We start from the raw sequence: 23,169 nt of genomic DNA, 5'->3' as shown, positions 1-23,169 counted from the left end.
TATTGCACTCCAGCCTGAACAACAGGCTCCATCTCTTAAAACAAATGTTTTTTGGCCGGGCTTGGTGGCTCATGCCTGTAATCTCAGCACTTTGGGAGGCCAAGGCGGGTGGATCACCTGAGGTCTGGAGTTCAGGACCAGCCTAACCAACATGGAGAAACCCTGTCTCTACTAAAAATTCAAAATTAGCCAGGCATGGTGGCACATGCCTGTAATCCCAGCTACTTGGGAGGCTGAAGCAGGAGAATCACTTGAACCCAGGAGGCGGAAGTTGTGGTGAGCTGAGATCGCACCATTGCACTCCAGCCTGGGCAACAGAGTGAGACTCCGTCTCTCTCTCTCTCTATATATAAAATAATATGTAATATATATATTATTTTTTAAAAGGGGGATAATCTAAATAGACATTTCTCCAAAGATGAAATACAAAAGGCCAACAATCCTGTAAAAAGATGCTCAAAATCATCAGCCATGGGAGAAATGAAAATCCAATCCACAATGAGGTCACCTCACACCCGGGTGGCTGCAGTCAACATGCTGGGGAGGGCGTGGAAAAGCGGCCCCCGCTGCAGTCAACATGCTGGGAGGGCGTGGAAAAGTGGCCCCCGCTGCAGTCAACATGCTGGGGAGGGCGTGGAAAAGCGGCCCCCGCTGCAGTCAACATGCTGGGAGGGCGTGGAAAAGCGGCCCCCGCTGCAGTCAACATGCTGGGAGGGCGTGGAAAAGCGGCACCCGCTGCAGTCAACATGCTGGGGAGGGCGTGGAAAAGTGGCCCCCGCTGCAGTCAACATGCTGGGGAGGGCGTGGAAAAGTGGCCCCCGCTGCACAAGGCCAGAGACACAGCTGAGGAGTCTAGGCCTGCAGACCAGGACGGGTTTCTATGAACTGTCTGCCAATATTCCTGGGGTTGGTGGCCCCCTCCCCTTGTGCCCTCTTCCTCCCCAGGCCACTTGGGGGCTGCCCAAGGGAGCGGAGGCGGGGCTTCACCACTCTTCCTCACAGCAAGTAGGAGGACCCCTGTTGTGCATGAGAGAAACTAGGCTTAGAAAATTTAAAGAATTTTCCCAGAATCAAACAGGTGCTAAATGCAGGAGCCGGATACCCACAAAGACCTTTCCCACCTGGAAGCCCGAAGCCGGAGCTCCAAGGCTACGCAGGGACTGCCCAGGTGGGAGGCAGCGCCGCCCAGCAGACACAGCTGCAAGCAGCGGCGGGGTTCACCCCATCCCGAAGCCACACTGCAAAAGAAAGTGACTTTGACCTTAATGATATACTTAATTCCAACTATTTCACCCAAAATACTGTCAACATAATACGCTAATGAGAGAGTACGCATCGCTCTTCTCATAGCAGGTGTGTGTGTCACATCCCCAGCACGTCTCCACTGGGAGAGCTGCCCGGCTCGTGGCTGCGTCCAGGACAGAGCAGGGGTGACGGCTACAACGCAGTGTGGCCCACTTGTGGCTGTGTGACCTTGGGCCGGTTACTTAACCTTTTTTTTTTTTTTGAATAGCAAATAGTTTATTAGCATATGGTTTCAACGGGAGTAATAAATTCACATATAAAGGAGACAATAATCAAGTCAAAAGAATAAATGCTTACTAATCATCAGAAAATCTGTGGCCATTAGGGCTGGCACGTAAAAATCCAAAATCACTCAGAGGCCAAATCTTAAAGAAGATTCGTCCTCTTATTAGTCCATATGGAATAGGTCCATCGTATCTAGAATCTGTGGAATTCTGTAGATTATCACCTTCTAACCAAACATGACCCATTGGCACCACAGGTCTGTTCTCTAATTCATTCAATTTTTAGGGAAGTCGCAGGGCTTCCAGGAAAAAAAAATTAAAGCATGTCAGAGGAGGAGGGAAAGTTCACCCTCCCCACCCAGCAACGACTGCTCTCTATGGGCCTAACAGATGCTTTTAACTGAGCTTTGGGAAACGGCTTCTTGATCGCAGCCTTTGTGGCCTCTGTCAAGAGCAGAAACCAAGGGCAGTGAACTAAGGGGTCAGGGGTGAGCTTGGGGCTGCTCCCAACTCCGGAGCAGGTGCAGGCCACACCAGACCATGCTGCCAGCGTCCACCCTGGCCCAGGCACAAAACACCAGAAAGGGAAGGTCACAGAGCCACTACGGAAGGTCCCGACCCCACTGCCCCATCCACTGCTAACTTCTTCTTCTTTTTCTTTCTTCTTCTTCCTCCTCCTCCTCCTTCTTCTATTACTATTATTATTATTATTATTATTATTATTATTATTATTATTAGAGACAGAGTCTCGCTCTGTGACCCAGGCTGGAGTGCAGTGACGTGATCTCGGCTCACCACAACTTCTGCCTCCCAGGTTTAAGCGATTCTCCCGCCTCAGTCTCCCGACCACCACACCCGGCTAATTTTGTATTTTTAGTAGAGACAGGGTTTCACCATTTTGGACAGGCTGGTCTCAAACTCCTAACCTGGTGATCCACCCACCTCCGCCTCCCAAAGTGCTAGGATTACAGGCGTGAGCCACCGTGCCCAGCCTGCTAACTTATTTCACAATAAAATCTTAGAAGAAAATCAGACACTAAGTTCATCCGTTGTTTTCTCGTATCTGCAAGAATCAGCATTGCCAGGCGTGAGTGCCTGTGAAGCTGCTCCTCAGAATCACGTTCATTGTTTATTTACTACTGAAGATACCTACTTGGCCTTTTTTCTTGGGTGGCTTTTCATGGTTATTAGTCTTCACTGGCTTGGTGATCTGTGCAAATCTAGAAAACAAATTTATACATAAATATGCAACTCTGCAGCTCATTCAGGGTTGCCATTTTAACAACAGAGAGTCAAAACAGCCTCATGGAAGCCTCCCATGCTTTTAATGACCCTTTTCTCATTTTTAAAAAGTACACCTGGCAAAGCTGCTGGTAACCTACATGCTGGGGCATCAAGGAGCCTCTGGGTACAGCACCAGCTGGTGGCAGAAGTCCCCACCCCAGGCCAGAAGCTGCGAGCACATCTCAGGCACTTCCCGGCCCCGGGGGAGAGTGGGCAGGCAGTAAAAGACAGCTCCTGAGTCCCCTCCAGGCCCATCTCTGTCCCCACCAACACCACAGCAGTTCAGAAATCATCAATTTGGAAAAACAGTCCTTCAAAAGGGACTTTTGAAGAAGTGTGAAAAACTATCTTCAGAAACAAAACTCACACCGAACAGAGAGAGGAAAAGACACTTCGCTGAAGTGGGAGTGGCACGGGGCCCACCTCGGGCTGCACGCTGGGTCAGGGGCGCTGTCCCCAGGAACCCCAAGGAGGTTATGGGGGCGCCAGGCACCCCGGTCTGAACCTGCCCACTCATCGGCTGACTGCCCACCTCGCCCGCACCTCACACTACAACTGCTCTCACTCCAACATCGGACCATCACAACACACACCCACATCACTGCAGACTGGAGACACAGTGAAATGCGCGTCTTGCAAGGAAAAACTTGTGAGATTTCTGAAAATCATGTTAGAGCCCTACTGAGGCAGAGGCCTGGGCCAGTAGAGAAGGGTGAGAGGAGGCCGTCATAACACAGCTGGAAATCAGGATTAATAGATGGATTCCATGTGGAATCCAGGCCCTCAAGGATGGGGCCCTCAAAGATGACACCAAGGTCTGTGCCTGAGAAGACAGAAGGAGCCACTTCACTGAAACGAGAGGACTAGGGAGGGAAGGGTGGCAGACACCCATGCTCCTCTCGGGATGCTCTGACTGCAGAGGCAGGAGAGGGGAGGGGGAGGGGGAGGGGATGGGGGAGGGGATAGGGGAGGGGAGGGGAGGTGAGGAGGGGGAGGGGATGGGGGAGGGGAGAAGGGGGAGGGGAGGAGGAGCAGCAACCTCAGCTGAGCAAGGTGAGCAACAGTGAACCAGGCCAAGCAGGAGACAGAATGGATGGGCGCCATGTGAGGAGCATGCCCAGCACCTGGAGAGCTGCTGTGGTCACAGGCATGATTTCATCACAGCCACAGTCATCAGCACAGGCTCCAGTCTGGGGTGGAAAAATTGGAAAGAAGGAAACGTTAAAGCTTTAAGTAATAAGAGACCCAGGGGCCATGTTAAAAGGTAACTCATTCTCTACCTCATCCCAACTCAATAACACAATTCTGGCTCCAACTGGGACAGCACAGGGGCTTCTAAAAAGGGTAACCGTTATGGCCGGGCGCGGTGGCTCACGCCTGTAATCCCAGCACTTTGGGAGGCCGAGGCAGGCGGATCACGAGGTCAGGAGATCGAGACCATCCTGGCTAACACGGTGAAACCCCGTCTTTACTAAAAATACAAAACACTAGCTGGGCGAGGTGGCGGTGCCTGTAGTCCCAGCTACTCGGCAGGCTGAGGCGGGAGAAGGCATAAACCCGGGAGGCGGAGGTTGCAGTGAGCCAAGATCGCACCACTGCACTCCAGCCTGGGCGACAGAGCGAGACTCCGTCTCAAAAAAAAAAGAAAGGTACCCATGGGAGACTCCCCATAGACAGGTCCCGATTTCCAAACACAGACACGCACCACACTGCAGGCACCAGCCAGTCCTTCCCAAGGAGCTTACCCTTGCTGGGCAGAGCCACGCACTGAGAGGCAGAGCCCACAAGCCCACTGGCAGCCAAGGTCACCCCCATGCCTGACCTGGCAGAGCCCTGCTGGAGGCAGGTCCACAGGGCATCCCTGAGTGGCTGAAAGGTCTGAACCAGCACTGGGCACAGGAGCCCAGCAATGCCAGCCCGAGGCGTCTGCTGGTCTCTGGAGGACACAGTTGTAAACTCTACACAGACAGAGAAGCAGGCTGGCCCCTCCAGCTCCTGCCGCCACGCGCGGCTGGGAGGTGTCACTCACACCCCACGGGGAACAGAGCCTCTCAGGCTATACTCCCACACCTCTGGCTGGCACTTCAGCAGAGCTTTCCACTGTTTTAAATTAAAATACAGATAAGGCTTGCATTAATTTAGTAGCAAAGTTTAGCACCAACTCAGGGCTTTCATAAAATATATAAGAATACATTACATAGTACCAGAACACAGAGAAGAGATAAAGTAATTCACACTTAAACTATACTGATAAAGTCAGTCATCAGTAAAATGGCAAAATCCAAATCATCAACACTTTTTCTAAATTGAAGTCCCACAAAGCATTTATTATTGCATCGCTTTTCAAACAAACCGTTATCTAACAACCCATTGGTAATGAGGTAGACTCTGGGGGTTCTGCTTCTGCCCAGTCAGCATGTCAGCAGGAAACATCTGCAGAAAGTCATAAGCAGGGAGATGCTGGGGGCAGGCGTGATGGTCAAGTGGGTGTGGACACATCTGTCTTCTGAGGGTGGCAGTGGCTTTGCAGAGGGACAATTCTGCCAAAACTCATCCAATGGTCACTGTCAATGAGTACAATTTATCACGTGGAGATAGCGTGTCTGTAAAGTTCACTTCTCACAAAGTGCTCCTGCATTATTACTCTAGAGCCCAGGAGAATGGGCAGCTCTTCTGGCTCTCAGCCAAGGCTTTGTTTCACCTCCGGAACAGCTCCGAAGGCAATGCCAGGCCTCCTGAAGCTCAGGAGTGAGGAGGAAATGCCAGGTTCCTAAGTACGAGGCTGCTCCAAATTCCTCACAGGCAATGCAGGAACAGAAAACCCAGAGGCGTTATCTTCATGGAGCACCTTTACCACCCAGCTAATGGGATACTGAGACACCCAGAAACTTGGTTCTTGGACCAGCTATTGCCCCTCAAATTTGCTTTCCCTTGCCAAGATCCCACAAAATGATTTTTTTTTTTTTTTTTTTTTTGAGACGGAGTCTCGCTCTGTCACCCAGGCTGGAGTGCAGTGGCCGGATCTCAGCTCACTGCAAGCTCCGCCTCCCGGGTTCCCGCCATTCTCCTGCCTCAGCCTCCCGAGTAGCTGGGACTACAGGCGCCCGCCACCTCGCCCGGCTAGTTTTTTGTATTTTTTAGTAGAGACGGGGTTTCACCATGTTAGCCAGGATGGTCTCGATCTCCTGACCTCGTGATCCGCCCGTCTCGGCCTCCCAAAGTGCTGGGATTACAGGCTTGAGCCACCGCGCCCGGCCTCACAAAATGATTTTTTAAAAAAGATTTATTTTAAACAAACAAAGCAGCACCAGAGAAAAAGAAAGGGGGCTGTGCTGGGTGTGGCAGCATGCTTGTAGTCCCAGCTACTCGGGAGGCTGAAGTGGGAGGATCACTAGAGCCCAGGAACTGGAAGCCAGCCCAGGCAACACGGCAAGACATCTCTAAAAAAGAGAAAAAGAAGGAAGGGGGACGTATTTTAGCCCATTTCCTGCTGCTGTAACAAATAGCACAGACTGGGAAATTTATAAAGAACACAGATTTATCTGGTTCACCAGAGGCTGGGAAGGCCAAGATCAAGAAGCTGCATCTGGCAAGGACCTTCTTGTTGCATTACCCCAGCGGCAGAAGATGAACTAGCACACACGGCAGAGGGAGGACACTGAGCAAACTCACCATTTTGATCAGGAACCAACTCCCATGGCAAGAAATCTACTCTCAAGATGACAACATTGTCCATTCATGAGGGTAGAGCCAAATCACCTTTCAAAAGCCTCGCTTCCTTTTTTTTTTTTTTTTTTAGAGATGGAGTCTTGCTCTGTTGCCCAGGCTGGAGTGCAGTGGTGCAATCTCGGCTCACTGCAACCTCCGCCTCCCAGGTTCAAGTGATTCTCCTGCCTCAGCCTCCCAAGCAGCTGGGATTACAGGCATGCTCCACCCCATCCGCTAATTTTTGTTTTGTTTTGTTTTGTTTTTGAGACGGAGTCTCGCCCTGTCACCCATGCTGGAGTGCAGTGATGCGATCTCAGTTCACTGCAAGCTCCCCCTCCCGGGTTCACCCCATTCTCCTGCCTCAGCCTCCCAAGCAGCTGGGACTACAGGCGCCGCCACCATGCCCAACTGATTTTTTTGTATTTTTAGTAGAGACGGGGTTTCACCATGTTAGCCAGGATGGTCTCGATCTCCTGACCTCATGATCTGCCCGCCTTGGCCTCCCAAAGTGCTGGAATTACAGGCGTGAGCCACTGTACAGGGCTAATTTTTGTACTTTTTAGTAGAGACGCGGTTTCACTATATGTTGGCCAGGCTGGTCTCAAACTCCTGACCTCAAGTGATCCACCCGCCTTGGCCTCCCAAAGTGCTAGAATTACAGGCCTGCCTGGCCAGGCCTCAACTCTTAAAAGTAGTTACTATTTAATATTAAGTACTACAAATGGCAACTAAATTGCAACATGAGTTTTAGGAGGAACATTGAAACCACTGCAGGCAGCCAGACAGCCAGCCAGCAGGGACGAATTGAAACAATCCAGGAAGTTTATAAAGCACAATGGGAGAGAGGGCAGAGGCACCCTCAGTCCAAGGTGGGCTGTGCAGGACCACCGCTTCGAGCCCCACAGCAGGCCAGGCCTCCAAGCTCAGGCACCGAGGTGAGGACGGGTGCCTGGAGCTCAGCAGGCTCCTCCGTGATGCAGCTACAGCAGCCAGGGGTCCCCCCACGCTGAGGAGGGTGAGGAGGGGTGGCTGCTATGGCAGGTGCCCAGGAGACGTGCAGCCTGGCCAGGGCCTCTGCATCCCACAGCAGCCTTGCAAGCCAGAGGGGACCTCCACCCAGGGCCTCCATCTGTGCTAAGAGTGGAGTTCCTAGAGTTGGAAAGTCCTGTCCCCTAAGCCCTACCACCCTGGAGAGGCCCCAGTCATGACAAAGCCCACTGGTAAACCCAGGCCCACCCCATCCAGAGACACTCCCACCAGCTCCCTGCTCCAAAGTCCCTCAGTCCTTGTCACAAATAGTGAGCAGCAGACGTGAGAAAATCACAAGAAAATGTCCACACAGAGGATAGCATGAGGGGTGGTAAGGCCATGAGACCACTTGGGGCAACAAGAGAATTGACAGAAAACCCAGTCATGGCTTTGAGAGGGCCCAGGACCTCATGCCCTGAGCCGCAGCTTCGGCTCAGGACTCCACGTCACCCTGTGGCCCTTCGGTCCCACACTCACCTGACAGACACCCCCCGCCGACCTCCCCAACTATGCAGCCTGTGAATCCTGCCATGTAAGGGGTGCCCTGCAGGGGTGTGGCAGGAGGGTCCCAAGAAGACCAGCACATTTCAGCCTGTGTCACTCCTGTACTCACTGACAGCTGGGGGGTGCGGTTGGGGGCCCTCCAGGGGGGCCTGATCTAACCCCATGCGCTGCTGAAAAGCAGTTTCCCCCAGGTGGGGACAGAGGGAGAGTCAGAGACGGGATTTGGGTGCCGCTGCTGGCCGTGAGGATGAAGGGCCAAATGGAGAGCGTGGAGAAGGGACGCTAGCTGACAGCCAGCAAGACAATGGCCCTCAGTCCCACCGCTGCAGGGACTGACCCAACCCCCAGGAGCCTGGTGCCTCGAGGCGGGAGCCCAGCCCGGCCAGCGCACCCAACTCACCCTAAGCTGAGAATCCTGCCAAACCCACAAGAGCATCCGGCCTACGGAACTGTGGGCTATGACCAGGCGTTGCTTAACGCCTGCGCAGAACGCCTGTGGCTGGCTTAGAGGGCAGAACCGCGGTCTCCGGGGCAGCAGCCAAATCGCCTGAGGAGCCTTTCCTCAGGAGGCAGGTTCTCAGCTCCTCACCACAAAACTACCCACCAGAGGCCAACAGGTGAGCCAGGAGCCTCTTCTGTTTAGTTTCATTAGGGAAAATCTCAAGCACACACAAACAGAGAGAACGGCCTATGAAAACCCATTATACGAACTGAACTTTTCCTACCACACCCAACCAAATCAGACTCGAGGGACCCAGGAAAAGCTCTCAGGCACACAGCACCTGCTCCCAGAGCCCCCCCACCGCTCCCCCGCCCCCCCCCCCCCCCCCCCACCCACCGCAAGTCTAGCTGCTGAAATGACCTGCTGCAACCTTACAACCAGGTGTGCCTAATGGCTGCTGGAACAACCTACCTGACCCAAAGACTAGGTTTACCTACTGTGTCTTTCACCAATCTGAGCTTGCCAGCTCCCCAAAACTTCACCAGTGCCAATGTGTTTTCTTTCAGAACAACAGGTAACATTTCTCTTTCCAATAAACCCCCAGCATGCTCTTTGTTCTTGACCAAAGACCACTCTGTACACCTTTTTTTTTTTTTTTTTTTTTTTGAGATGGAGTCTTGCTGTGTCACCCAGGTTGGAGTGCAGTGGCACGATCTCAGCTCACTGCAACCTCTGTCTCATGGGTTCAAGTAATTCTCCTGCCTCAGCCTCCCGAGTAGCTGGGATTACAGGTGCCCACCATCACACCCAGCTAATTTTTGTATTTTTAGTAGAGACAGGGTTTCGCCATGTTGGCCAGGCTGGTCTCAAACTCCTGACCTCAAGTGATCTGCCCACCTTGGCCTCCCAAAGTGCTGGGATTACAGGCATGACCCACTGCGCTGGGCCTCATCTGTGTATTTTCGTTTGAGTTTGACAAGTATTAATAAACTCCCACAACCCCATTACACCAACTCAAAACTTACCAGCTCACATCCCATCTCTTTCCATTGAGTGCCCACCCTCTTCTCTCCCCAGTGGGTTATTCTGAAGCAACTCCAAGACAGCACATCGCTTCACCCACAAACATTTCCAGTTATGTCCAAAGATGCAAACTCTTCTTTTAAAGACCACAACCACGTGCCCGCCTCGGCAGCACATACGCTAAAAGTGGAACAATACAGAGAAGTTTCGCATGGCCCCTGTGCGAGGATGACAGGCAAATTCATTATGCTCTCCACAAAAACAATTAAAAAGAACACAACCACTATACACCATCACTCTTTCTTTCTTTTCTTTTATTATTTTAAAACGGAGTCTCATTCTGTCACACAGGTTGGAGTTTAGTGGCACGATCTCAGCTCACTGCAACCTCCGTCTCCCGGGTTCAAGCGATTCTCCTGCCTCAGAATCCTGAGTAGCCGGGATTATAGGCACCCACCACTGTGCCCGGCTAATTTTTGTATTCTTAGCAGAGATGGGTTTTTGCCATGCTGGCCACGCTGGTCTCGAACTCCTGACCTCAAGTGATCCACCCGCCTAGGCCTCCCAAAGTGCTGGAATTACAGGTGTGAGCCACTGCGCCCGGTCCACTATTACACTTCAAAAAACAAATTCCTTATTATCAGATATATCCACAGAGTGCTCAAATTCCCTGTCTCATCATTTAAAAAATCTTTCTGTAAATCAGAATTGAAACAAAGTCCAATGCATTTGAATAGACTTTTTGGTTCTCTTTTTATTTTTAATGTATTCTACTTCAATTTAAATTTTTAGAAAACTTACTATTTTGGAAAATTTCAAGTATATGCAGTAGAATTATAAGCACTCCCCACTGACAGAGACTGTCCTCGACCACACTTGAGTCTGGCTCCTGGGTCCTCCTCTTTGACCAGGCCCTGACCTTGGCTTAGTCCTTGACCTACTTAGTCCAGTTTCAGCAAGACTCCTGCTGGTTGCGTCAGTGAAAACCCCCACCCTTGGTACCTGATCCTCAACATCGGGTCAAATTCCTCCTCCCTCAGCCTCTACAGCTCATCACCCTGGCCTGCCAAAGAACCCCTACCCCTGATGTCTCCTGATGGTAACTTTCCAACTCTGCTTCTTGGCTAAACATCCTCACACGTCTTTGTTGTATTTGGAGTTGAGCTCAATCTCTCTCCCCTACTGCAAAACCCCATGACAGCGGCCTCTCCTGGAAGTCTGCCTTACCATCTCTAACAAGCATCATAAAAACTTTTTCTCGGCCGAGCACGGTGGCTCAGGCCTGTAATCCCAGCACTTTGGGAGGCCAAGGTGGGTGGATCACCTGAGGTCAGGGGTTCAAGACCAGCCTGGCCAACATGGCAAAACCCCGTCTCTACTAAAAATACAAAGATTAGCCAGACAGTGGTGGCGCATGCCTGTAATCCCAGCTACTCGGGAGGATGAGACAAAGGCGGGAGAATCACTTGAGCCTGGAAAGCAGAGCTTGTGGTGAGCCGAGATCGTGCCACTGCACTCCAATCTGCGGGACAGAGTGAGAGTAAGACCCTGTCTAAAAAAAAAAAGAAAGAAAAGAAATGGAAAATAATTCCATTTACAATAGCATCAAAAAAAAAATACTGAGCAATAAATTTAACAAAAGAGATATAAAGCTTATACTCTGAAAACTGTAACACATTGCCAGAAGAAATTAAAGACACCCTAAATAAGTGAACAGCTATCCTGTATTCATGGACTGGATGACTTCATATGGTTAAGACAGCAATACTCGGCCAGGTGTAGTGGCTCATGCCTGTAATCCCAGCACTTTGGGAGGCCAAGGCAGGTGGATCACCTGAGGTTGGGAGTTCAAGACCAGCCTGACCAACATGGAGAAACACCCTCTCTACTAAAAATACAAAATCAGCTGAGTATGGGGGCACATGCTGTAATCCCAGCTACTCAGGAGGCTGAGGCAAGAGAATTGCTTGAACCCAGGAGGTGGAGGTTGTGAGCCGAGATTGTGCCATTGCACTCCAGCCTGGGCAACAAGAGTGAAACTCCGTCTCTAAATAAATAAATAAATAAATAAAGACAGCAACACTCTCCGAACAGATAGAAAAACTCAATGCAATCCCCATCAAAATTCCAGCTGGTGCTTTTGCAGAAATTGACAGCCTGATCCTAAAATTCACAGGGAAATACAAAGAACAAAGTTAGAGGAATCATACTTCCTGATTTCGAAACTTCAGGGCTACAGAGACGAAGACAGAGGGGCGCTGTCAGAAGGACGTGCACAGAGACCGGTGGGTCCACTCAGAGTCTGGAAATAAACCCACACACCTGTGGGCAACTGATTTCAACAAGGATGTCAGACCACTCCACGGGGAAAGAACAGTCTTTTCAACAAGGGGTGCTGACTATCCACATGCACAGAATGAAGTTAGACCTCTTCCTCACATCAAATGCAAACGTTAACTCAAAGTGGATCAAAAACCTAAATGTAAGAGCCAAAGCTATAAAACTCTTAGAAAAAAAACATAGGTACAAATCTTTATGACCCTGAATTAGATCACGGTCTTTGGGTTGGTTGGTTGGTTTAGGCTGGGTCTCACTCTGTCACACAGGCTGCAGTAAAGTGGCACAATCACAGTTCACTGCAGCCTCGAACTCCTGGGCTCCAGCAATCCTTCCACCTCAGCTCACCACAGCTGGGACTACATGTGTTCACCACAGTGCCCAGCTGATTTTTCAATCTTTCGTCGAGTCGCAGTTTCACATCAATGCCCAGCCTGCTCTCAATCTCTCGGCCTCAAGTGATCCTCCTGCCTCAGCCTCCCAAAGTGCTGGGATCATAGGCAGATAATGGTTTTTAAAAACACCCACACGCAAAGCACAAACAACCCAAGATAAAACACACACATTGAACTCAGGTAAAAGAGATCAACCGAAAACTTTTGTGCTTCAAAAGACACCATCAAGAAAGCAAAAGACGGCCGGGCGCGGTGGCTCAAGCCTGTAATCCCAGCACTTTGGGAGGCCGAGACGGGTGGATCACGAGGTCAGGAGATCGAGCCCATCCTGGCTAACACACTGAAACCCCGTCTCTACTAAAAAATACAAAAAACTGGCCGGGCGCGGTGGCTCAAGCCTGTAATCCCAGCACTTTGGGAGGCCGAGACGGGCGGATCACGAGGTCAGGAGATCGAGACCATCCTGGCTAACACGGTGAAACCCCGTCTCTAATAAAAAATACAAAAAAAAACTAGCCAGGCGAGGTGGCGGGTGCCTGTAGTCCCAGCTACTCGGGAGGCTGAGGCAGGAGAATGGCGTGAACCCGGGAGGCGGAGCTTGCAGTGAGCCGAGATCTGGCCATTGCACTCCAGCCTGGGTGACACAGCAAGACTCCGTCTCAAAAAAAAAAAAAAAAAATACAAAAAACTAGCCGGGCGAGGTGGCGGGCGCCTGTAGTCCCAGCTACTCGGGAGGCTGAGGCAGGAGAATGGCGTGAACCCGGGAGGCAGAGCTTGCAGTGAGCCGAGATCGCGCCACTGCACTCCAGCCTGGGCGACAGAGCGAGACTCCGTCTCAAAAAAAAAAAAAAAAAAAAAAAAAAAAGAAAGCAAAAGACAATCCACAGATAAGGGTCTGGTGTCTGGAATATGCAAAAAATCTTCTACAACTCAACAATAAAAAATAAATAATCCAACCAAAACCAGGTAAAGGGCCAGGTGGGGTGGCTTGCACATGTAATCTCAGCACTTCGAGAAACCAAAGTCGGCGGATCACTTGAACCCACAAGTTTGAGATGAGCCTGGGCAAGATGGGGAGACCCCATCTCTCCAAAAAATTTAAAAATTAGGCCGGGCGCGGTGGCTCAAGCCTGTAATCCCAGCACTTTGGGAGGCCGAGGCGGGTGGATCACGAGGTCAGGAGATCGAGACTATCCTGGCTAACATGGTGAAACCCCGTCTCTACTAAAAATACAAAAAACTAGCCGGGCGTGGTGGCGGGCGCCTGTAGTCTCAGCTACTTGGGAGGCTGAGGCAGGAGAATGGCGTGAACCCGGGAGGCGGAGCTTGCAGTGAGCCGAGATCACGCCACTGCACTCCAGCCTGGGAGACACAGTGAGACTCCATCTCAAAAAAAAAAAAAAAAAAAAATTAGCTAGGCGTGGTGACGCACACCTGTATTCCCAGCTACTCAGGAGGCTGAAGTGGGAGGGCGGCTTGAGCCCAGGAGTTCGAGGCTGCAGCAAGCTATGATGGTGTCACTGCACTCCAGCCTGGGCAACAAAGCGAGACCCTGTCTCTTAAAAAAAAAAAAAAAAAAAAAAAAAAAAAGGCAAAGAGTGTAAACAAACATTTCTCCAAAGATGAGATACAAATGGCCAATAAACACATGAAAAGATGCTTAGTATCACTAATCACTAGGGAAATGCAAATCAAATCCACAGGGAGTTACAGTGAGTTACCACTTTGCATCCACCAGAATGGCCATAATGAAAAAGACAGAAAATAAGTGTTGGCAAAAATGTGTAGAAACTGGACTCCTTGTACAATGCTGCTGGGAATGTAAAATGGTAATGCTGCTTTAAGAAAGGTTGTTGGGGCCGGGCACGGTGGCTCATGCCTGTCCCAACACTTTGGGATCACTTGAGGTCAGGAGTTCGAGACGAGCCTGGCCAACATGGTGAAACCCTGTCTCTACTAAAAATACAAAAATTAGCCAGGCGTGGTGGTGGGTGCCTGTAATTCCAGTTACTTGGGAGGCTGAGGCAGGAGGATCGCTTGAATCCAGGAGGCGGAGGTTGCAGTGAGCCGAGATCGCGCCACTGCACTCCAGCCTGGGCGACAGAGAGAGATTCCATCTCAAAAAAAAAGTCTGTTGGTTCTTCAATAAATTCAACATGAAATGACCACAGGAGCCAGAAATTCCACTTCTAGTTATATACCCGAAAGCACTGCAGAGAGGTATTCAGACAAATACTTATAAAGAAATACTTGTAGCAGCATCATTCACAATAGCCCAACGGTAGGAACAACCCAAATGTACATCAACAGACAAAGGGATCAACGAAGCCCAGATACACACGCAGCACGGTGTTTCCAGCTGTGCAGGGGAATGAAGTGTTAACACAGTACAGTGTGGATGGATCTTGGAAACACTTGACATAAAAGAAGCCAGGCACAAAAGGAAAAATACTGTAGGATTCTGTTTACAGGAAACAGCCAGAATAAGCAAATCCATGGATAGAAAGTAGATTAGTGGTTGCCAGGGGCTGGGGGAACGGAGAATGGGAACATTAAAATAAAAACTTTAGACAAATTTTTTTTTTTTTTTTTTTTTTTTTTTTTTTTTTTTTGAGACGGAGTCTCGCTCTGCCGCCCAGGCTGGAGTGCAGTGGCCTGATCTCAGCTCACTGCAAGCTCCGCCTCCTGGGTTCACGCCATTCTCCTGCCTCAGCCTCCCGAGTAGTTGGGACTACAGGCGCCCGCCACTGCGCCCGGCTAGTTTTTTGTATTTTTTAGTAGAGACGGGGTTTCACCGTGTCAGCCAGGATGGTCTCGATCTCCTGACCTCGTGATCCGCCCGTCTCGGCCTCCCAAAGTGCTGGGATTACAGGCTTGAGCCACCGCGCCCGGCAACTTTAGACAAATTAAATTTAACAAAGTTTATCTGAGCAACGAATCATCTGAGAATTGGGCAAAGTTCCCAGAACCAGAACGGGTCCAGAGCAAGTCCAGGGCTGCTGTGTGGTCAGACCACACTTATGGACAGAGAAAAAAAAAAGTGACAAAAAATGAAAAAGACAAAAAAAAAAAAAAAAAAAAAGAAAAGAAAAAAAGGAAAGTGATGCACAGGAAACAGCCACGCAATTTTGTGAAGTTGCAGCAACACTGAACACTTGGCATATTTCACCATGAAAGTCTCCATTTCTGCCTTCATTTGAACAGATTCAGCAACCTGGGAGACATGGCCTGTGCACCGCCTGCCTAGTCACGATTACATTCCCAGCTCACGGCCGGGACGGCAGGACAGCACCGAAGCGGCACGTGGCAGACACAACCGGGGACAGCCCAGCTCCTCAGCAGACGGCAGGCACCGGAAATCAGCAAACACAATCTGACACGACGCAGAGCAAACACCACATTAAATGGCTTCCGCGTTCCAAGGCCGGGTGCTTAGTTCATCTATGGAAACCTTATTTAAAACGACACAATTAGCTCAAACTGACTCATCCTACCCTAGATTCTACTCGCTGTGAATGGATGCATACAGCCTGCCATCAAGCCATGGATGTACCACATTTCTCAAAAGCAAAACCTAACCATTTTTCCATCAGGCTTTTTTCTTTGTTCTGCTGGACACAGAAAGCTATTTACATGATTATCGGACACAAGAAAGCAGCAGAGAAGAGAGCAGAGGGAGAGAAAGGTGAGTGAGGACTGCAGGCCTAATGCTTTTCAACCTTTTTTTGGTTCTAATCTTTGAAAAAGATGTGGTCACACTGATTGTTACCACAGTAACAATCTAACAAGATCATTTATCTAAAACAAAAACAAAGAGGAAGGGCCCCTGGCACATGAGGGAGATGCCAGACCCCCTTGTTACACCTGGGCCCCGACACGAATGTGCAAGAGCCAGATTACTGCACCTGTCAGAGGCGGCTCGCGTTACCAACCAGCTCCGCAGTCCTGTGGATTCCTAACTCTGCTCAAGCGGAAACAAAGACTGGAAAAAGAACAGGAAGCAGGTCCCAATTCCACTGCAAAGGCCAGGCTCCCAGGACGAAAGCTGATCTCACCCCGAGCCCTCGCTCCCCCCATCCCCTCGCTCCCCCATTTCACCTCACTCTACAAAAAAAAGGGGTAAAGAGAACAAATCTCACCTGACAATAGGATCGTCCCGCCCTGGATTTTCTTTTGAAACGGAGAATTTATTTTCTTCTCTCAAGCACTGCTATAAGTCACAAGAGAACAGGGTTACACTGAGGAAATTTCCATGTCATAATAAACAGAACTTCTGTGAAAACACTAGGATGAACCCCACCACGGCATCCTGCACTATGGGAGGCCGAGGCAGGTGGATCACAAGGTCAGGAGTTCGAGACCAGCCTGGCCAACATAGTGAAACCCCATCTCTACTAAAAATACTAAAACTAGCCGGTCATGGTGGCATGCACCTGTAGTCCCAGATACTCGGGAGGCTGAGGCAGGAGAATAGATTGAACCCAGGAAGCAGAAGTTGTGGTGAGCTGAGATTGTGCCACTGAACTCCAGCCTGGGCAACAGAGTGAGACTCCATCTCAAAAAAAAAAAAAAGGTCGGGCATGGTGGCTCATGCCTGCAATACCAGCACTTTGGGAGGCCAAGGAGGGTGGATCACGAGGTCAGGAGATCGAGACCATCCTGGCTAACATGGTGAAACCCCGTCTCTACTACAAAAATAGAAAAAATTAGCCGGGCGTGGTGGCGGGCGCCTATAGTCCCAGCTACTTGGGAGACTGAGGCAGGAGAATGGTGTGAACCAGGGAGGCAGAGCTTGCAGTGAGCTAAGATCATGCCACTGCACTCCAGCCTGGGCAACAGAGCAAGACTCCGTCTCAAAAAACAAAACTTCATGAGGCTGAGTACGGTGGCTTACACTTGTAATCCCAGCACTTTAGGAGGATAAGGCAGGAGGATCTCTTGAGCCTAGGAGTTCTAGACTAGCGTGGGCAATATAGGGAGATAGGGAGATCCCATCCTACAAAAATTAAAAAAGAGAATTAGCCAGCGTGATGGTGCACACCAGTAGTCCAACTACTCAGGACGCTGAGGTGGGAGGATCACTTGGGCCCAAGAGGTTGAGGCTGCAGTGAGCTATGATCACCACTGCACTCCAGCCTGGGCAATAAAGTGAAACCTTGTCTCAAAAAAAAAAAAAAAAAGTTCATGAGTAAAAGCAAAAATTAAGAATACAACATTTGAACATATTGAAGATTGTGAGTTTAAAAATGAAACAGTAAGGCCAGGTGTGGTGATTCATGCCTGTAATCCCAGCACTTTGGGAGGCTGAGGCAGGGACTGCTTGGGGCAAGGAGTTCAAGATCAGCCAGAGCAACATAGTGAGGCCTTGTTTCTTCAAAAATAAAAATAAAAACATAAGGCCAAGCGCAGTGGTTCACGCCTGTAATCCTAGCACTTTAGCAGGCTGAGGCGGGCAGATCACCTGAGGTCAGGAGTTCTAGACCAGCCTGGCCAACGTGGTGAAATCCCATATCTACTAAAAATACAAAATTAGCCAGGTGTGGTGGCGCACGACTGTAGTCTTGGCTACTCAGGAGGCTGAGGCAGGAGAATCGCTAGAAACCGGGAGGCAGAGGATGCAGTTAGCCAAGATTGCACCATTGCACTCCAGCCTGGGTGACAAGAGCAAAACTCCATCTCAAAAAAAAAAAAAAAAAATTAGCTGGGCGTGGTGGCACCCGCCTGTGGTCTCAGCTACTGGAGAGGCTAAGGCGGAGGATCACTTGAGCCCAAGAGTTTGAGGTTATAGTAAACTATGATCACCACTGCACTCCCACCTGGGAGACACAGCAAGACTCTATCTCTAAAAAAATTAATAATATAAATAAACAAAAATGAAACATTAGCAGTAAATAAAAGGTTTGAACCTGGTCTTCACCCCATCTTCCCTGATTTTTCTGCTTTGGCTTCTTCACTTTGAGCTTCTTCGCATTTTCCAGCTTTATCTGCCCAGTACTCTCTCTCTTCCTTTAATCAAAGAAGTATGCTCCTGTAACTCCAAAGAAGAAACGGCAACACCAATGCCAAAATGATGTTTTTGACAGGAAGAAACATAAACTTCACAGAAAAACAGTGACATCACGCCCCTCCCATTCCTCCCCCGTTCTGTCCTGGGCTGTGGTTCAGACACCACCTACAGCCGAGAGCTCCTCCCACCCCATTTGTTACAAAAGCCGGGCAAGCAGGTGAAGCACCCCCAGCAACAAAATCCAATGTCACAAACATGCAAAGGCCACTGCTTTCCAAAAGTATTGCTACTTCCTGAGAACAACTTTATTGGCAACTGCTTCAAATTGGGCCCGTGACCGTTTCCCATCGCCTCTCTAACTGCACCTGAGTGTCCTCACCTGCGAGAAAGCACACATGTCCCCGGGGCCCTGGGATGAGCAGCAGGATGGTTCCACAGAGGTGAGCCTGGACCCAGGACACTGCTGCACCTGTGGCTGGAGTGACACCGAAAACACAGCAGCAGCTGAGAGGGCAGGAGAGGTGACCGGCCACGAGCCTCTGTCGGCTCCAACCACCAAGGGATGGTGCTTATTCCTGACCCCATTACTATGCAACCAGGCTCTCTAGAAAGTTAACATTAGCTGGTCCCGAGCATCTTCCTGGGTGTAATATACCATCCTGTTCATGTTTTTTAAATCACTATTAAGTTTTTTTTTTTTTTTTTTTTTTTGAGACGGAGTCTCGCTCTGTCACCCAGGCTGGAGTGCAGTGGCCGGATCTCAGCTCACTGCAAGCGCCGCCTCCCGGGTTCACGCCATTCTCCTGCCTCAGCCTCCCGAGTAGCTGGGACTACAGGCGCCCACCACCTCGCCCGGCTAAGTTTTTGTATTTTTAGTAGAGACGGGGTTTCACTGTGTTAGCCAGGATGGTCTCGATCTCCTGACCTCATGATCCGCCCGTCTCGGCCTCCCAAAGTGCTGGGATTACAGGCTTGAGCTACCGCGCCCGGCTTTTTTTTTTTTTTTTTTTTTTTAGAGACAGGGTCTCACTATGTTGCCCAGGCTGGTCTCAAACCCTGAGCTCAAATGGTCCTCCTGCCTCAGCCTCCCCAAGTGCTGGGATTACAGGTGTGAGCCACCGCACTGGCCCTTAAGTAGACTATTTTGAATGCTGCATAGACTCTCCCCTGAAAACAGCCAGTTCGTGGGTTTTAGTTGGGAACCTATGGCTTTAAATGCGTCAGACCAAAAGAAAAAGAAAAACAGCTGCAAACCTGAGGTGTTACAAGGCGGCCGCCAGCAAAGTGATCCAGGAGAAGGGAGGCAGTTCACCGCGCCAGAAGAGAAGGGCAGGGAAAAGGCCAGCTCCATGAGGAAAGGCCCTGGGGCAAAGCGCATCCAAAGTCGTCACTCTGGGGCAGAAGACAGAGCGGGATCCCATCAGCGACGGCTGTTTCCAGACCCTCTTCCTAGGCAGCCAGAGCAGCACCTCTGGTCAGGTGCAGGGCCCAGGCGGAAAGTCAGGAGCCAAGGGAGCGATGGGGGCGGGTGGGGCAGCGAGGGAAGAGGACACCGAGGGGGAGGGGCGGTGGGGGGAGGGGTAACGAAGGGGGAAGAGGACAAGGGGGCCTGGAGGGGGACACCAAAGGAGGGCCCACGGAGGTGGAGGAAACACTGAGGGGTGAAGCACACGGAGGGGGGACACGGAGGAGGGGTGCCTGGAGGAGAAGGAGGAGGGGACACGCTGGTGGCGTAGTGCGCGGAGGGGGAGGTACACGGAGGAGTCGCGGAGCGGAAGGGATGTGGGGGGTCGTCACCAAGAGCGCGACCTGGGTCACCCACAGGAAGAGAGCCACTGAGGGCACCTCCGGACCCCTCCCTCCCGGCGGCCCCGCGCCCTCAGGCCGAGTCCCACCTCCCCACAGCGCTTCCGGGACCCATGCGAGCCACTCCGCCACCGCCCCACCGGACCCTGCTTCCCCGGGTCTCCCACCTCCCACCTCCCCGCTGCGCTTCCGGGAGCCATGCGAGCCACTCCGCCACCGCCCCACCGGACCCTGCTTCCCTGGTCTGCGCGGAGACGCCGGCAGGCCCCGAGCCCGCGCATGCGCAGCCGACGCCACGTGCCGGGCCTTGACGCCGCGGCCGCCGCCGGGAAGGGGGCGGGCTGCGCGGGCGCTGGAGAGGCCCACGCGGTGGCCACGCGAGGCAGAGCGGGGTCCCATCTGGTGGCGGGGCTCAGTTGGGCCCCTGGGCTCGCGCGCTCCGCGGGCCGCGGTGCTGACGGTCACCCAGGAGGTGGGTGGGAGGGCGTTCCTGGGCCGCCCTTGCTGTTGGCTTCCGCGAGGTGGTGGAACCTCGCCAGTCCCTGCAGCGCTTTTGCGATTCTGAAGATAAAGAGGATCGTATTTTGAGAAAAGCCCACGGAGCAAGGAGCTCAAGGAGCAAGGCCTGAGGTGCAAGCTGTCACTGGGTCGCATCTGCTTAGCAGCCTGCACATTGCTAGCGAGAGTCTCCACTCAGCCTGAACATAGTGCTTGGGAGGAGGAGGGCCGCCAGGCCACACCCGTGGGGTGCAGGACGCGCCACGTCAGGGGGTGTGGGCGTGACGTGAGATCCCAGAGGCTGAGTCTGGAAAACTGAGCATATGTGGCCACAGTAGCGGAATGGACAAAGACCACTAGGCCGAGAGGGAGCTGTGTGGACAAGGGCACGGCGAGTGGCCACGGGTGGCCAGCGTGGAGTACGGCTCCCTCCAAAGCAGGCGCTTCCTGCAGGTATTTTATCTGGGAGGTGGACTCAGGAAGCACGGGTAAGGGAGTAGGGAAGTACACATGTTGGGGAGCAGGTGAGAGCCGGGGCCCCTGGACTAGTCCTCCTGGAGGCCTCTGGGAGAGCACAGGACACAGTTCCGAGTGGGTTTGCTCTGGTTTCCAGGGGCCATCCTCGCCGCCCCCACCTCTGCCAATTGCACTTCCAGCAGACCCCGGGCACAGGCCAGCAATCCTAGGCACTGAGAAAAGCCCTCAGGCAGGAAGTTGCAGGTGCGGGCATGATCCCCTGTACATTGCAGAGAGATGATGGCACCAGTGGGCACACTGCTCGCAGGGCAGGAGGAAACAGGGCTTGGTCAGGCCAGAGACAGTAGGAGCCTAAACCACAGGCCTGCAGAGGTTGAGGGGAAGTGTCTGATAATTAGTAGGGTGTGGAAATGAGAATGAGCAAATTGAGTATGGTGCCCAGGGCTTCCAGTTTGGGTGGACGGGTCTTCTGGCCCTAAAGCCCTGTCACGGGAAGGCGAACTGCCTGGAAAACGTACACCTGGGGAAGACAGAGGAGGTTATTACAAACACTCCTTCACTTTACAACTTGGCTGTTTTATGATAAGTTTTAGTGCATTTGTTTGAGGTTATTAAAGATGCCATTTTACTGCCTTCTTAACAAATGGACGTAGGCAGATAACTGTTTTCCTGTTGTGGTGAGTAATGGCCCGGCGAGGCAGCCTTCTGTGGAGCAGGCACTGCAGAACCTTTGCATGCAGATGGCATCTCCTCTACAATGGCGCCAGGGTTGCTAGAGCCACACAGACGCTGAACTCATTTCACTCAGGAACGCCACAGAAACGATAGCCAAAAAAGGATACCATGAAGGCGACATAGATCACATGCTTTTTAAAAAGCCCATCGTCAGCATAAGTGACAACACCATTACCACTCAGTCACCGAGATTAAAAATTAGTCACATGTGGAAAATAGAAACAGGTTTTCAGGGAGAAGAAGGCTTTGTTTCCACTGAATAATGCCCCCTCTTTTGCTTGGTAAATAGATGATCCTTATTTCCTGATGATCTACATTTTCGAGGGTAGCTCTGCCTAGGTGGTCTCAGATTTGGGGTTAAAGCCTTGGCATCAGTTGACTGTCTGGGTAAGGCTCAAAAACTATAAATTGTATCCGAAAATGTCTGACAAGGTCAGAGATTCCATCCAGACTGAATCTAGATTAGGTCACAAATGATTAACAGTCCTTGTAATTAAGAACTTTTATCTTGGCCAGGTGTGATGGCTCTTGCCTGTAACCCCAGCACTTTGGGAGGCGGAGGCAGGCGGATCACTAGAGGCCAGGAGTTTGAGACCAGCCTGGGCAACATGGTGAAACCCTGTCTCTACTAAAAATACAAAAATTAGCCAGGTGTGGTTGCGGGTGCCTGTGATCCCAGCTACTCGGGAGGCTGCAGCAGGAGAATCTCTTGAGCCCAGGACGCGGAGGTTGCTGTGAGCCAAGCTCACAACACTGCACTCCAGTCTGGCCAACAGAACAACACTCCGTCTCCCTCTCTTTTTTTTTTTTTTCTGAGTCCCGTTCTGTCGCCAGGCTGGAGGGCAGTGGCGCGATCTCGACTTACTGCAATCTCTGCCTTCTGGGTTCAAGCTATTCCCCTGCCTCAGCCTCCCAAGTAGCTGAGACTACAGGTACACGCCACCACACCCAGCTAATTTTTTGTATTTTAGTAGAGACTCAGTTTCACCATGCTGGCCAGGATGGTCTCGATCTCCTGACCTCGTGATCTGCCGCCTCAGCCTCCCAAAGTGCTGGGATTACAGGCGTGAGCCACCATGCCCAGCCGCAAGACTGTGTCTCAAAATAAAATAAAATAATTTTTTAAAAAGAACTTTCTTCTTGTGTGCATCACAATACTTCAGCGAGACACAGTCCTCATCCGAGCCACCATGGGGTTGGCCGTTGCCCCTCTCCTTCCCTTTAAGCCCTGGTCCAGCCCAGCCTTCGGTCTTCTGAGCCTCTATGTACCTCGGCTGGGCCCCGGCCCCTGTCCTCAGCCCGTCCTGTCCGCTTCCCCTCCCTGGCCACTCTGGGTAGAGGCCTTGCTTTCTGTGTCACTGACACCTGGGGACAATTCACAGAGGTACCCCACAC

The 23,169-nt window shown here is 51.4% G+C and overlaps 2 protein-coding genes and 1 non-coding gene across 9 annotated transcripts in view; 2 read left to right on the top strand and 1 right to left on the bottom strand.

Annotated features, from left to right (window-relative positions):
• TOP1MT (DNA topoisomerase I mitochondrial) overlaps positions 1-20,385 on the bottom strand; it is a 60,163-nt gene extending 39,778 nt beyond the window's left edge. The window contains exons 1-7 of one of the 7 annotated variants that reach the window (XM_050801017.1): positions 20,239-20,385; positions 19,513-19,650; positions 18,638-18,733; positions 18,158-18,279; positions 16,391-16,461; positions 3,938-4,003; positions 2,683-2,749 (exon numbers count right to left, since the gene is read on the bottom strand). In XM_050801017.1, the coding sequence (XP_050656974.1) occupies positions 2,683-2,711 (29 nt within the window). In that variant the 5' untranslated portion in view covers positions 2,712-2,749; positions 3,938-4,003; positions 16,391-16,461; ... (2 more) ...; positions 19,513-19,650; positions 20,239-20,385. Of the gene's footprint in view, positions 1-2,682; positions 2,750-3,937; positions 4,004-16,390; positions 16,462-18,157; positions 18,280-18,637; positions 18,734-19,512; positions 19,651-20,238 lie in introns of those variants that run through there. The other 6 variants (XM_050801016.1, XM_050801018.1, XM_050801021.1 and 3 more) reach the window with 6 other exon arrangements.
• Positions 1-23,169, top strand: part of RHPN1 (rhophilin Rho GTPase binding protein 1) — a 100,236-nt gene that overhangs the window by 47,383 nt on the left and 29,684 nt on the right. The gene's annotated exons all lie outside the window — the stretch shown is intronic.
• Positions 9,676-9,782, top strand: LOC126961883 (U6 spliceosomal RNA). Its single transcript, XR_007728469.1, has one exon. It is a non-coding gene; the product is annotated as a U6 spliceosomal RNA (small nuclear RNA).

The sequence above is a fragment of the Macaca thibetana genome, chromosome 8 (assembly GCF_024542745.1).
Source record: "Macaca thibetana thibetana isolate TM-01 chromosome 8, ASM2454274v1, whole genome shotgun sequence".
NCBI classification, from domain to species: domain Eukaryota; kingdom Metazoa; phylum Chordata; class Mammalia; order Primates; family Cercopithecidae; genus Macaca; species Macaca thibetana.
Note: the sequence above shows the minus strand (reverse complement) of the source record. Positions and strands in the feature narration are given on the sequence as shown.